Raw genomic sequence first — 16,159 nt, forward strand, 5'->3', positions numbered from 1 at the left:
CCCTTAAATTTAGTCCATCACCAAGGTCTGTGAATTACTTCCAATGTTAATCTCGAATCCATGTCTCTTGCTACCACCTTAATCCAAGCTTTCTCTAGGCTGTTCTACTATAATATGCTTTCAATTGGTTTTCCTTCTTCTACTCTTCCCTCTCCACAGTCCATTCACTATACACCAGGCAGTTTATTTAAAAAATGTAAATTAGATCATCACACCCCTTCCTCCTAGTTGAAATCCCTTTAGTGGCTTCTTGGTGTTTGTTTGTTTGTTTGTTTTGGATTTAGATTCTGAAACTCCTTATGATGGCCTACAAGGCTCTGCACCATCTGACTCCTACCTCCCACCAAGCCCCTTATGATGCCATTCCGTCTCATTAACATCATTGTTACTGGCCCTCTGAGGCTACTAAGCCTTTTCCTATTTTTGGACTTTGTGCTTGCTATTCTTTCTGTCCACAGTGCTCTTTCCACACCTTTACATGGTTGGCTTTTCTTCCTCCAAAATTCAGGTGTTACCTTTGTAGAAAGTTCTTCCCTGTTCTCCCTCCAGCAAGGGGCCTCTCCCAGTTACTCATCTTGTCGCTCTGGTTTTGTCATAGCATTTATCACAATTTCTCATGATCTTGTTTCCTTATTTAATATCTGTTTGGAGCACAGGTATTTTGTCTGTGTTCTTTGCTACTGTATTCCCAGTGCCTGGCATGTAGTAAATGTTTCTGAAGATGCCTGACTGGTGTTTCTCATCATAATAAGGAATGAGGATAGGTTAAGTTTTGGCCACACAGATCTTGACATTCCTCTGAGGCATCCAAATAGAAATGTCTAGTATATATTTGGAACTAGAGAGGTCTGAGCCACAGATAGAGGATTAGGAGTTATCTGATGATGGGGGTGGATGGAATCAAGTGAAGTAGAGGCCATCTGAAGATAGGATAGAATGAGAAACCTTGAAGGACATCAACATTTAAAAGTAGCCAGGAGAAAAAGGTATATAAAGGATAGTAAGTTAAAAAAAAATTTTGTATCCTTCCAATTCTACTACATTTTTTAATACAAATTTTAAAATGCTATGCAATATAGTATATTTGAAAATTCACTGTTGTAAGTCAGGAGACCTGAGTTCTAAACATTCAAATGATCAGATTATATTGAACTGAACACTGGACACTTATGGTGAGGAGTGGGGAAAGCTCACAATGATTTCTCCTTTTCTGGAAATCGTCCTAGTATACAAGAGTAGGTGGGCTCCCCAAGCCATTCTACTCCCTTACCATAGCTGATTTGAGAAGGGGGGTCAGAAGCAGATTATCTATGAATCTAATGAAGCTGTAGCTTCAGGGCCCCTCATTGCATAGGCCCCTTCCATTCTTCAAGAAAGCCCTCCAAATTGTATATGCTTCAAGCTGTATAAAATCTGAATCTGCCCCTAGGTGGGATATAAATAACCCAGTGGAACCATCAAATTATCTGGTAGCTAGTCTCCAAAGATGGCCCTTTAATGAATAGTATCCAAGCCCTTATATAATTTTTGAGTCTGGGGTAGCCCTATGATTCATATTTAACCAGTAGAATAGGACAGAAGTGACACCCAAGGCTAGGCTACAACAAGCCTTGCAGCTTCCACCTGTGCCTTTTGGAATGCTCACTCTGGTAGAAGCCAGCTGCCATTTAAGAAGTCTTATTACCCTAAGATTGCCATGCTGTTTCAAGATAACTTTACAGAGAGCCTGCTTAGGGAGAGAGAAGTATTCAGCCAGCCCCTGGCTGTTCCAGATTATCCCAGCAGAGATGCCAGACACAGGAGCAAAGAAGTCATCTTGGACATTCAGTCTAGTTGAACTGTCAGATGATTCCATCCACAGCTACCCTTTTTTTTTTTTGCTGTGCAGCTTGTGGCATCCTAGTTCCCTGGCCAGGGATCAAACCCGGGCCCCCTGCAGTAGAAGCTTGGAGTCCTAACCACTGGACCACCAGGGAATTTGCAATCCACAACTACGATTTGATCACAACCACAGAAGACCCCAAGCAAGAGCTGTCCAGTTGAGCCCAGCCAGCCCACAGATCTGTGAGAGATAACTTATCTTAAGCCTCTTAAGTCTTGAGGTGAATTGTTATACAGTGATAACGGAAAGATTCTCTTTCCCAGGACTTTAGAATTTGGAACTCAAGACTCTCAGGGCCTGGGAGTTGGTGGCAGATGACAGCAGCCTGAAGGAAAGACCTCCTGATGAAGTGATGATTTCCCAAGCGACCTTACTTCCTCTTGCCTTCCCTTGAGGTCCAGTTGTCCAGCTCTTCCTTAAATGCCATGAGGTACGCCAGTATCTTTCCAGTAAGTTCCATTATTGGCCTCAGCTAAAATTTTTAACGAATACATCATAGTAGTCTTATCTGCAGATAAGAAATCTTGAGAGGCTAAGCTCTGGTATACATACTTCAGTCTGTTTGGCACATAGTGGGCACTTAATAACTGTTGAATGACTGCATGAATAAATTTCTAGGCAAAACTGGTTTTTTCCTCAAAGGAAAACTCGCCCATCAGGCCATTGTTTCTCCTCATGAAAGGTAGTCTCAAAAGAAAATTAATACAGCTGCACCCCAAAGAAAGCTGCTTTTTTAATATATTACTAGTAAGCCCACAGCATTATAGCAATGACCTGAACTAGGAAATAGTAAATGACTGGCTAAGAAGGTGCCAGATTCAATCGAATATCCCAAGATGAAGACTCAGGAAAGCAAGCCTGTGTATTTCTGAAGTGGTAGTACAGCCATCTGTATTTACTTGCCTGAAGATGTTCTAAGACAATGTACCTTCAAACAAACAAAAAATGTTAACAGAAAGAAGGTGAAATATAGGGGAGGTGAGGCCAAAGAACAAGATTTGGACAGTCCCCAGAGAAAAGGCTAAGCTGACCTGCAGACTTTTGGCAGATACCTAGCAGAGATGAAGATGAGGGCATCCTGTTGACTTGATATTAGCCGTTATGATTCTCTTTCAGTAGACCTTCTCTCTGGTTCTACCCTTACCAAGCTGGCATCGGACTGTGATTTAGTTTCATAAGGAGGTAAATGAATGGAATTGATATTTGGCCTAAAAATTAGTGTTTTGTGAGTTTAGTTAGTGTGAACCAATTCCTCTGAATTTCATCAATTCTGAGTTGCACATTCAGAATCAATTTTCTGGACTTATAAATTGAAGTTCAAACTTTGAAATATGAGCTCATTCATTATATCATGTATTCAACAAATAATTATTGACGGCCTACCCTGTACCAAGTACTATTCTAGGTTCTGGGGTGTTAACTTCACGGTATTAAACAACATGCAATTGAAAATAGGGTGTGAGAGTTGGAGGTGCTATGCAAAAAATACATGGGCTATATGTATGCTTCATTGATAAAGTTTTGAAACAGAAATTGAGAATAGAATTTATTCACAGAATTGTGCATGCTGCTTTTTGAAATAAAGAAACTGGGAGACAATTGTCAAGAACTCTGTGCTGGAGACTTTGATTATTCCTTAAAACTAATCTGTGATCCACACACTAATCTCTAGGGAAACCCTATAATCACACATAACACTATTCCCATCTTACAGATGAGCAGAGTGACTGATCAGTGTTTGTTGAACAAATTAACATTAAAACCTCTGCCTTTAAGAAGCTTCATCATTAAAGCCATAGGAGAGTAAATGCCAGCAGAAAAGAAGCAGGGCTGCTTATGGCTTATTTTTAAGTGAAGTGCCTTAAGCACCAGACTCAAAATCTCCTAAAGATGAAATAAGGCCAGGCTGAGGAGGCGGTTTTAATTGCAAATAGAACCAGATTAAAACTCATTTATAGGGACTTCCCTGGCGGTCCAGTGGTTAAGACTCCGAACTTCCAGTGCAGGGGGCACAGGTTCCATCCGTGGTTGGGGAACTAGGATCTCACATGCTGGCCCACTTGGCCAACCCCCCCCCAAAAAAAACCCACTCATTTATAAAATACCAAAATCACTGATTTGATTCACATGATTTGATGTAGAAACAACTAATGACTTTTTCAATTTTAACCCTCCTCCCCTAAAGAGCCTACCCAAGACGTGAAATGACAGCATCTGTCTCCTTTCAACTCCTATACATTTTTCCATACTTAACTTTTATATGGTGCCATAAAATCCTAGAGTACCTTCCCATTTCTATCATTAAGCTGGGCAAGCCATACTTTCCCTAGAACTTTACCAATCTCCGACCTCAGATTGTCCATTACGATGCTACCCAATACATTAATACATTACATTACATTGGGTTAATACATTAACCCAATACATTAACCATATTATCGTGGAGAAAGGAAATTCTTTGTGTGGAACGAATTAGGTCAACGTCTGTATTTCTTCAAACTGGTCTCCCACTCAATCTATTCCCTATTCAGCAGTCAAAGTGATCTTTTTAAAACAAATCTGATTATTTATCCCCTTGCTTAACTTTACCCCCTCCCCCAACCAAGCCTGGCTTAATATTCTTTCAATAAATGTTCTACAGATCTCAACTTAATACTTCTTCAGCCAATCCAAGCCTGACTTCAGATTAGATTGTGTTATTAGCCCTCAAAGCTAGTCTTTTCGTTCGTGTTCCTTTTCCCAGCAAATGTCAGTCTCCACTGCTAGCCTGTTAGCTTGAGGGCAGTGTCAGGTTTGCTTTCTTCTGCCATCCACAGAGCCTAGCATAGTTAAGGCAGTGTTTTTAAATGACTTTTACTGTCATCAGAAAGGCTACTTACAGCTACCTTCAACAATTGTCATACATCAAATATAACATTAAAGCTCAGTATATGGGAGCCACTAAAAGCTCTAGTTCATTTGGTTCACTGATTACTAAGAGACTTCTAACTCGGCAAGTCATTTACATGAGCCTGCTACCCCAACTACTTACTTCTCAAGCCATTTAATACTCTTTAATTTCCTCATCCTCCATTTCTTCCTTCGCAGTTAGCATTATTTTCATCCAAAATGTTCTTAACCAGGGGTCCCCAACCCCCGGGCTGCGGACAGGTACCGGTCGGTGGCCTGTTAGGAACCGAGCCGCACAGCAGGAGGTGAGCAGCCAGTGAGCAAGCGAAGCTTCATCTGTATTTACAAGCTACTTCCCGTCGTCCCTCGTATTACCGCCTAGGCTCCGCCTCCTGTCAGCATTATGGTGAGTTGTGTAACTATTTCATTATATATTACAATGTAATAATAATAGAAGTAAAGTGCACAATAAATGTAATGCGCTTGAATCATCCCGAAACCATCCCTCCCGCCACCACCAGGCCGTGTTAAAACCGTCTTCCACAAAACTGGTCTCTGGTGCCAAACAGGTTGGGGACCGCTGTTCTTAACAATCATAGGTGACCTCTCCATTACCACTTCTCCAGTCTTTCTTTCCAGACTGCTTGCTGCTCATGTCTTTCTTTAAAAATCTCCCTGACATCTGTGGTATTACAATAACCTGATTCTACTGCTCATTTCTGCCCCCTCTAGCTTCAGACATCTCCCAACACCCTGTATAGATCTCACACACTCTCAAGAAAATTAGCTGCTTTAACATTTCAGTTCTGGTAGTTATTTGTATACATGTTTCACCACCCGTTTTACAGATGAACAAATTAAGGATCAGAGAACTCCTTTGTCTAGTAAGTGGATGAGTTCTTAAGTTCTTGAATTCAGGTCTTTTGACTCTGAACTTTCCTTTTTATTACCCATACTCCTAAGTCAGCTATTCCCAAGTCCAGTCATTTATTTCTAAAGGCCTACTGCAGTGACACTCAAACCAGTCTGTGTGCATTACACTCCTTTCAAGCCCAGGGAAAATAGTTATCAAGTCTCATCCCAGCCAGGAACTGGGGTGAGGGGGTGAGAAAAATGAAGAGATGTTGGTCAAAGGGTACAGACTTCTAGTGGTTTGAGGATCTAATGTTCCAAGGATCTAACGTATAGTATGGTGACTAGAGTTAACAATACTATATTTAAGTCTCATCACAGAGATTGGGGTGGGACCAGCTTGCTATTTTGTTGTTATACTGGTTCAAGTTATTTAGCCCATTACATCAAGTATAATTTCATTTTAGCTCACCATAATCTGGTTCTTTCTTGCCATTTTATCTCTACTTTTTAAAGCTAACCACTTCATTATTCAGGTTTTATGCAACTTCTGCACTTCTGGTAGTTCCAGAAATTAAGAATGTTATTCCTCCTAAAGTCATTACTTTGAGTAATGGTAATTAAGAGAGCTAGATTCTAATCCCAGGTTAGTGATCTTGGGAAGACACTTTTCTAGACACATTTTACATCTGTAAAATAAAGATGTACACTTAGAAGATGGAATTTCCTTCTAGTTTAAATATTGGATTGTTAAACTCTAGGGCCTAGTTTGTACCACAAGCTTTTGCACTGAGTTAATATATTCTTTTATAAGAACACTTTGTTGGCTACATTCATTTTATAAACTAGGGAAAGCTTTGTATTTATGTACAAACATGATTATACAAAAATGCCAACGCCTTGGGAAATAGCCTGTGGTAATGATACTTGAATTCGAGTCTCCTAGAACAGCTGTGAGGTCTTGGGTCACAGCCCTCTCTGAGCTTGTTTCCTTATCTGTTTTTTCCGTATCTGTAACATGCTCTACGTTCCTTACAGATCATCGAAAGAGAAAGCAATGTGAAAAAATTGTGTACTTGTAAACAAAGCACTATACAAATATAAGTTGTTAGATATTATATTGTTTCTAATGGCTGATAAAATATCACCAAAGAAAAGTGCTTCCATAAAAGTTTTATTTATCCCCACAACAACCCTGTGAGGTAGGGTGATCAGGGCATTTGAAGATGAGAAAACTAAATCTACATTACTTGTTCACGGCTATACTGCATAGTAAATATGTAGAAATTAAATTGAATATTTTAAATGTCCATGACTTTATATTGATTCATGTGGAAAAAGGCAGAGAGAATATTAACTCCCCCCTACCTTAATGCCAAAAGGACACTGCCTTGAAAAATCCCATTTCAAAAGATGAAAGTAGTATTTCATTGCTTATTTCTACAAAGATTTATAAAATAAAAAAATAGTGAAATATTTTACAGTTAATATATATAATGGTCTCATTCAGGGATATGTCCTTCAGCTGTGTATATGATCAACTATTCCAAGTGCTAGAAAATGCAAACTCTTAAAAAGTATGAAAGACATGAATGATAATAAGCAGTAACCTCAATCTTCTTTATTATTCCTCCATGCATCTTGAATAAGTTCTGTGAAATCTGGTCCCAGTTAAAAAAAAAAAAACTCTACCACAAAGAGATGTCTGGTAAACTTAATTTTGTTGCCTATTCTCAACTCCCAAACCACTGTCACATTAAGTAAAGTAGTGATTTCCCAAATCTATGAGAATCACTTGGAGAGCTTTCAAAAAATACGGAACTCTCAGGCCCCACTCTAGACCCAGTGAGACAATTTGGCAGAGGTCAGGCCTCAAGGATCTGTATTTCAAAAGCTCCACAGAGTAATTCTAATGAAGAGTCAGGTTTGGGAACCAGTGATATATTTTAAAATACTAATAACTAATATAAAAACCATAAAGTAAGTATAAACTTGTTGCTCTCATCTCCCCTTTTAAAAATTTCTCAAAACACATAACCCTGGAACTCTTGCCTCTGGGCAAGTAATTTCAATTCAAGATACAGAGAAACATTTTATAAAAATGTATCCTAGTGAATGAGACTTGGATTCCAATAATAATTTAAATAGCATTTAAATATAAGATACTGAGTTCTGTGGTTCTTATTCTGAAATTTTTAAAATGTATTTTATACAGGTTCTTAGCAGGCTTTTAACTCAGGGGACGACATGAAAAGTAATGACATAATCAAGCACATAAGCACTGAAAAAATACTATACTCAAAAACAGCTCATGAGAGGAATAAGAAAGTGAATGAATGACAACCTAAGGCCTTTTGGCCCATACATTTTTGTTCCCAGTCCACTCTTCCCCTATAAGGGGAAATAAAATAAACATTCTTTCCTAGTTACTTGGCATAGTTATTTGGTGGGTGACTATTAACACTAAGTTAATTTAGATACACAAGTTTAAAAGAGATAACAAATAAATACCTAGGAAGACAAAGAGAAGTCAGGTCAGAAAACCTTAACTAGCTAATGATGTAGTATATAACACCATCATGTTAGGACAATTAAATGAAGGCTTCAGTGTCCTTTACATTTCAGCTTTATGTGATTGACACAAGACGTGGAAAAGATCTGGTCCTTATGAAGAAGTCTGTGCTCGCTGCAAAGATTTGTAGGGATAATGAAATGCTTTCTTCATTGATGAGATGAAGTCTCTGTTTTTCAGCAAGTTGACTAAACAAAACAGTAAAAAACAAACTTCTTTAGATGGTTGAATGCAAGTAATATCTAGTTGAAAAAGTCATTGGCCAAAGATAACTTTTTTAAAAAAAATGATTCTATGTTTAACCATCCCCCCCCCAAAACCCAAAAAACAAACAAACCAGGAAAACCAAAGTAATATAAAAACACAATGTACACATCCATTTTCACTGACAGTTACAAGAAAATAGCCATTTATAGAAGTTACAATGCTTTCAACAAATGCCCCCAAAATTTTGGGAAACAAGATAAAGCCATCAGGTAAATAAATATACATACTAGCTAATATAAAACAATTTATGCTTTTAAATTGTTGTCAACTCTCTTTTAAGACCCAAGGAGAAATATGGTGCTATAAATCTGATTAGGGCTACATATATTACATGGAATTAAAAAACACAACTGATTAAAACATCCTAACAATAATACAAATATTTAAAAGAATGTCTTTAAAAGTCAGACATTTACCACTGGAAATATCACAATTATAATATGTACTTCAGAGTCGTAATGTGTATATAGGTCACTTTTGCTGTGTCTTATCAGGTATCCATCTCTCCTGCATTTACTAGTCAGTTTTTAAGAGTTCATGTTTTCTGTGTGAACTGAAGAGGCTGGGCACATCTCAATTCATAAACACCTCCATTTAACTAATGGAAATGTTTAAGGTAATATCTACCAACAGATAAAGGAAAGAAGGGGTAATAAGATAACACATTTTAAAGTGGAAGAAGCTGGATAACTGTCTCTATAACTTATTTTAAATTTTGTATTAATAACAAATTTAAAATGACTCAAATCAAGTAATGAAGAAAAAGAGACTGAATTGATCTCAAGAAATTTTCTCAGGACATATAAAATTCTCCCTTAGTTTATTTCTTTACAGAATCTTGTTAGGCTTGATTCATTTGTCAGTCAACTTAAAGGAGCTCTGCTAGCAGGGGATCAAAAACAGCTTTACCAATAAAAGATGATTAAAAGTTGTTTTTAAAGTGCCTATAGGCACAGTGGTATATATAGGTGCTTACATTTCCCTTTTAGTTGTGGGAAAGCCCGTTGAGACTGTATTTACTTAATCAGAAAAGCTTTCAGCAATTATAATGCAAGCTGAAAGTTTAGATCCTGTATAGGTTTTGGGTTTTGCTGTTTGAACATAAAAAGGGAGCAAGGAGAAATGTAACCAGGTTCACAATTTTGAGCAAGAGCATATGTAAAGGTAACATATGTACATTTTATTTCAAGAAAGACAGAAGACAAACAGCATAAAGATGCCCAGATGCCCTAAAGATAAATACATTTCAAAGATTCTCATTAAAATGAATCTGTAGTATTTTTTTCCTGCAAGCAAAATACCTTTCTTTAAATTAAAAACAAACAAACAAAAAAACCCCCAGTATTCTGAATTGCAAATGTTTTTGCTTTTTTTTTTTTGCAGAAAATCTGCCATGATTATTTTTTTAATGAATAAGGATTTTCCACAAAACAGGCTTGCTCTACATGCTAGATTTTTAAACAGTTCAGTGACACAATATGCTAACTACATACACAACAGATAATACAGTAAGAAAACACTCAACCTGATGAAAAGTTAAAATCTTCATTAATACACTGAAAATTGACATAACTCATGCCTTTAAAATCAAAAATACAAAAATTAAATGTTTTCCTAAAAAGATTTCCTTATTTTAAGGATTCATTTGAAAATGAAGCTGCATGTAATTTGTACAATAAGTTGTACAAGTAAACAGGTAATATACATAAAAAATTAAGTGACATACTCCTCAATTATCAGTTGTCCACCTTTAATTTCCAATACTGTACTTTCTTAACAAGCATACAAAATATCAAACTTCTCTTTAGAAAAAGTGCCGTTCTTTGACATCCTTTACACAAAAACAGTCTGAGCCTGTGGCATGATAATGCAGTTGAGAGGCAAAGCATACTAACTTTTACAAATTCTACCTTCCATAAAAAGCCTCCCGAAAAAGATTACACGCCACTATAAAAATATCAACCTCTTGTGGTAGCTGCATTAGAGAACCAAGGCTTGAAGACTATTTTCATATAGCATAGAAAACCACTATGAGAACATATTAACTGCATTGGTGGCTTGGGAGTTTACTGTGCCACAGGATTATGCATAGCTACTGTAAGGTACCAAGACTGTTACACAGAGTTTTAATTGATTGTAACTGAGAGCATAACAGAGGTACTACCAGCCCATGCAAAATAACTAAAAATACTGAATCACTGTGCTGAATACTTCATTCCTGGAGAAAACCACAGGCATCAGTAACCAAATCAAGCCCAACAGGTGACCAAACTCATTCTCCTCAAAGATTGGTGAGCACAGTGAAGTCTGAGGTATACCTTTTATCCATCAAATCTGTGTGCCACTGCAAGATATTACCACTTGGGAACACATGCCATCACAATGGTTTAAATCTTTTGAATATTAGTCATTCATATATTCTTATCTACCCAGTCTCTTGATTTTTGAAAAGATTTCACCTACAGTAGAATATTACAGAAACAAAATATAAATGCATGTTCTAAATGAAACTTACATGGACTAAAAGTAGAGAATATTTTTAAACAAATATACAATATGCAGGCAGACAAAGCAGGAAAACGGCCATTCAAATGTATAATAAAAAACTAAAAATTGACTATTTCCAGAAAACTATGAAGCGCCTCAACTAAAAGGAATGCATAATGAAATTCTAATCTAATACAGGTCAAAAATGTAAAAAGGTTATAAACCTTAACAGGAAAAATAAAACAACTTTTACTGGCCATTCCTGTTGAAATGAGAATTTTAAAGTAACAGAAAAGTGGCTACAAACCCACTTAGAGCACCAAACAGAGAGAAAATAAAAGTCCATTTTCATCTCTGTTATTATCATAAAATCCTGTGTGACTACAGGTCAAACTGCTGGTGGCAGAAACAGAATTCTTTATAAACTGCAGATGTCCTGTACATAAAAAAATTTCACTGGAAGTTGCACTAGTTCTAAAGACTCTTCTGTTTTAGCCTACCTACTGTATGTATTCAATCTGAGATAAAGTCTCTTTCTGTAACCCTTGATTATTATTGGGCACCAAGATAAGAAAAGCAAGACGGGGTACAAAAATGCAAAATTTCAACAGTAATGGCAATGTTTTTGTCTTAGTCCAAAAGGGTCCTGCATTCTCTCCCCCTTCAGTGATTTGACAAGTCTTTGTACTTAATCTGGGGGCAGCAAATCATGCAAGCGAAATCGGTCTCTGATGTGAGGTCGAACATCTTCATTCTGTGTGGAGAAACAGACATTTTAAAAGCCACGTAATTTCAAAGACATGATCCTCATAACATTATGAACATTCTTACTTTGCAAAGAAACTATACCACCATTTATCAATATTTTATAATTTACATTATTTTGTTTGCCAAATAAAAAGATACTACACAGAAGCAGTTAAATTTAGCTTAAAAAAAAAGCCTATCATTAATGTATTAATTTTGTAAGAACAATTATGCAATAAGAGGTCAAACCAAAAGATAGGTAAAGCATTCAGCCAATGAATTCTACTTTATATAGTAGTTTTAAAATTAATCCATGGACACAGAGGAAAAAGTTCCCAGAATAAAGTTTCAGTACCATAAGCATTAATTCTAGACCTGAACTATAAAATCAATTTAACACAACTAGTTAGTAACAACTAGTTAGCAAGAGGAAGTCTGGTAAAATAAAACATTCGATATATAAATTTTTAAATACTGATAAACATAATTTTAATATAATTTATAAGTTTCAAAAATGCTTGTAATCTTTTTTCAATCTCTGCCCTAATGTCCCACCATGTTGACTTAAAGTTAGTACACATAAAGCAACTGAAAATATTTATTTCAACAGAGTTAAAGCAACAAAAGCCTAACAAAAAGATAAATGATAAGATAGACTTACCAGTTCTACTAGCTTCTCCAGAAATGGAATCAATTTTAGAAGTTCATTGTCATTTTTATCCATAAACCAGCTTTCTATAGGGATTCCATTAGATAGCTAAAGTGAAAAATAAGTAATTAACTCTTTTCATTTACATTTTGCCTACTTTGGAAAAGCTTAAAAGTAACAGATTTTAGTAAACATTAATCAGTAAGTTCCTTTGAAAAAAGGAATGCCATCAGAGTTTATGTCTGTCATATTCTCTGACAGCTTAATAGTGCAAGAGACAGGTGTTAAGGAAGGAACTGAAACGTAATTGGTTTTTCAGAGTAATTTATTCTTAGTGTATATAAAACTTAATAAGAAATATTCATTAAAACAAGTTTTGCATTAACATAACTAAAAACATTATTCATTCAAGAAATATTATTAGTCAATGCTAGGCATTCTGAATAAAGGAATTTTACCAATCTCAACAGAGAATACTATTAGAAAGCATATACTCTTACACAGGGACTGTGTCCCACTATTTTATTCCCAGCAACTAGCAAGATAACCTGAAACATAGTAGGAACATAACAAATTGACTCAATGGTATTTCATTGGTCTAAAAACAAAAATACAAACCATATTTGTTTTATAGTAAATATTCTCTAGGATAAAATATCTTTTAACATTTATGCAGAACACTGTGTTTGAGATGGAGGATAACTGAAATTATTTTATTTATGAACCAATTACCAATTCTTAAAAACATTATTTCAAAATGCAAGTGAATAAAAGTAGTGACCTAAACTGAACATACTTCAATACCATATGCAATTTTTCCCCTTGTATTCTTTTTTACGTTTTATTATGGACATTTTTGAAACAGAAAAGTTAGGGACAAAGCTTGTTTCATCTACACCCAACCCACTTTCCACCATTCCAATTCTGCACTGATTTATTCTGAAGAAAATCTCAGCCATATCACATGAACATACTCATAATGTAAAATATATCTTGCAAGGATGGCTAATCTCTTGTCTGTCTGTCTGCTATCTATCTATCTATATCTATCTATCTATCTATCTGTCATATGCTGTGCTGTGTGGCCTATGGGATCCTAGTTCCCTGACCAGGGATGGAACCTGGGCCCTCAGCAGGTGTAGGTGCTGAGTCCTAACCACTGGACTGCCAGGGAATTCCCTCTAGTTGAATTTATATTTCTAAGAATCATTGACAAAGGGTACAAACATATTGACAAAACAGTCTAAGAAAATATTTTGAAATGCCAAATCAAACAGACCAGAAGAACATGGTTACGCTATTCATAATTCTGAAACATGTTTACAATCAAATTACTGATTTAACAATAGATAAGAATGCTATTAAATGATATATATCTTATAGTCCCTTCTTAGGGATTTACTACTTCAGATTTACTACTCAGATTTTTATGTATGTTGTACTTCATTTAAAAGAAAAATTTTCACAAGGAATATACTGATTTGGCATTCCTAATTCTAAAAGACGACACTAAACAGGGAAATTCCACCAGTGAAAATTCTGTTATCCCATCATATCTTTTGGCAGCATTTGTCTGAGTTTGTTTAGCAACCCTCTTCCTACCTGATATGCAAAGGCTTGTGGTGAGTTGTCAATTATTATAGTTTTTGAAAGATCTCTTCCAAGGATATTTAAGTCCTTTATATAGTTTCCTTGTACACAAACACAATGTTCGCGGAAAAGCCGGTGCCTAAACATAAAAGTAAAAACAAATTAACTAAAAAAAAAATATATATATATATATATATATATGTAAAAAGCACAACATATACTGAAACACATATACAATACACATACCATAGGCTTTTCAAGTTAAGCCTTATCATTTTCTCTCACAAAGGAAATTCAAATACAAGTGTGGGCCTAAGCTTTGGGCTATAGTTTTATTATAAAAATTCTTAGCGGGCTTCCCTGGTGGCGCAGTGGTTGAGAGTCCGCCCGCCGATGCAGGGGACACGGGTTCGTGCCCCGGTCCGGGAAGATCCCACATGCCGCGGAGCGGCTGGGCCCGTGAGCCATGGCCGCTGAGCCATGGCCGCTGAGCCTGCACGTCTGGAGCCTGTGCTCCGCAACGGGAGAGGCCACAGCAGTAAGAGGCCCGCGTACCGCAAAAAAAAAAAAAAAAAAAAATCCTTAGCAATTATTGAAACCTTACAACCAAATATTACCATGCCTTAAAGAACTTTGTTTTATCCCAAAATGTTATATTAAATGATAAAGAGGGATTAAAAACTCTGTAAATTGTTTTTGTAATTTATTTACCCAGGAAAGCTCAGTTCAGATGCAGCATCTGGTTGTCATCGAGGTCCTGCTTTTTAACCAATTTTCCAGATGGTTGACTGAGGCACAAGGAGGTCAAGTGACTTGCCCAAGGTCACACAGTAAGTCAGTGGTTAGCCCCGCATTGGAACCCAGGATCCTCCTGGCTCCCAGTCCTTTGCTCTAACCAGAAGACCACACAGCCTCCCTATCCCTGCACATGCCAGAACAGAAAATATAAGAAGGAATGTTTCCGTGTTGGCATTTAAAAAAAATGTTTTTAGTTTCTCTTATAGTTTTTGAGGAAAGGTGCAGAGGCCAAAACATTCCATCATTTCAACTTTTCCCAAACACCCATCTTTATTTTAATTGCATGCGTGTGTGTGTGGGGGGGTGAGAGATCATTTGAAAAAACAAGGATTGAATGAAAAGATGAATTCAGATTTAAGTATTACAAATGTAAACTTATCTTTCACCAATGAAACTGAAAAATGCTATATCATTTTAAAAAGCTATTAAGGTTTTATAATAATATTTATATACTTGTAATAATTAATCTCCATTTAGCACTCAGAATATTAGATTCTGAATATTACTAATAACTGATACAGATCACCTTGAAATACTCCACTTTGCATACATTAATTTATTTGGTAGTTTGGCTTCCTTGTGTCTTAATCCCACTATACAATTTTTCAGGAGCTAGGGCTTACACATACCTATATTTTGAATTATCCAATTTCAAGAAAGGGGAATTTTCTACCAACAAAATCTGCCATAGCTCTAACAACAACAAAACTGATATTTTAATCAGGGCCAATGGTGATGGAAAAGTGGAAGAATTTTAAAACCAGACAAAATGTAGTATAAACAGTTCTTTTTCCCTTATTACAAAGAATGCTTTTAATTAAATGTTCATGAGTTAAATGATCACCTACCTCTGAAAGGTTTAAAGACAGTCCTACTTTGAAAAAAATAAGACTAGGCAAAAGAATTTAAGTCCTGGTTGGACCTAAATAAGATTCCATATTTTTTTTGTATAAACATTTAGATACAAGGAAATTGGAGAGGCAGGTACAGCACATAACTGCAAATCACTATTGATAACTCTTCTCCAATAGCAGCAAATTCACCAGACACAGGAGACAGCTGAATATATATATATATGGATACTAATGATTATTTTAATTAAATTATACTAAACCCCTTCCAGTTATTCAGGAATCTGAGGGTCAATAGCATGTATTTGCAGTTTTAGAAAGAAACTGCTTTTGCTAGTCATCAAATTTGCATTCGGACTCACGGGATTCAGAGATCACAGGAATTTCTGAGTCTACCTTGTCACCAACATAGATGATTCCCTAAAGCACTCTAACGCATTCAATATACTGTTCAAAAAGTTTTTCCTGTTTTAACTTTTTCAAAATACAACTAGATAAAACAAGTTTAAACTCCCAAATGTGTAGATTTTATAAAACTAGTTTAAAAGAGGGGTTTTAATTTGTAACGTAACTGT

At 36.1% G+C, this 16,159-nt stretch overlaps 1 protein-coding gene across 2 annotated transcripts in view; it reads right to left on the reverse strand.

The window, feature by feature from the left end:
* Positions 1-6,780: 6,780 nt before the first annotated feature.
* CTDSPL2 (CTD small phosphatase like 2) overlaps positions 6,781-16,159 on the reverse strand; it is a 71,202-nt gene continuing 61,823 nt past the window's right edge. For both annotated transcript variants that reach the window (XM_022587213.2, XM_022587212.2), the window contains exons 11-13: positions 13,948-14,074; positions 12,358-12,453; positions 6,781-11,703 (exon numbers count right to left, since the gene is read on the reverse strand). In XM_022587213.2, coding sequence (XP_022442921.1) covers positions 11,638-11,703; positions 12,358-12,453; positions 13,948-14,074 — 289 coding nt within the window. In that variant the 3' untranslated portion in view covers positions 6,781-11,637. The remainder of the gene's footprint in view (positions 11,704-12,357; positions 12,454-13,947; positions 14,075-16,159) is intronic.

This window comes from Delphinapterus leucas, chromosome 2 (genome assembly GCF_059928025.1).
Source record: "Delphinapterus leucas isolate spDelLeu-1000000601 "Yukka" chromosome 2, BTC_Dleu_Yukka2, whole genome shotgun sequence".
NCBI classification, from domain to species: Eukaryota; Metazoa; Chordata; class Mammalia; order Artiodactyla; family Monodontidae; genus Delphinapterus; species Delphinapterus leucas.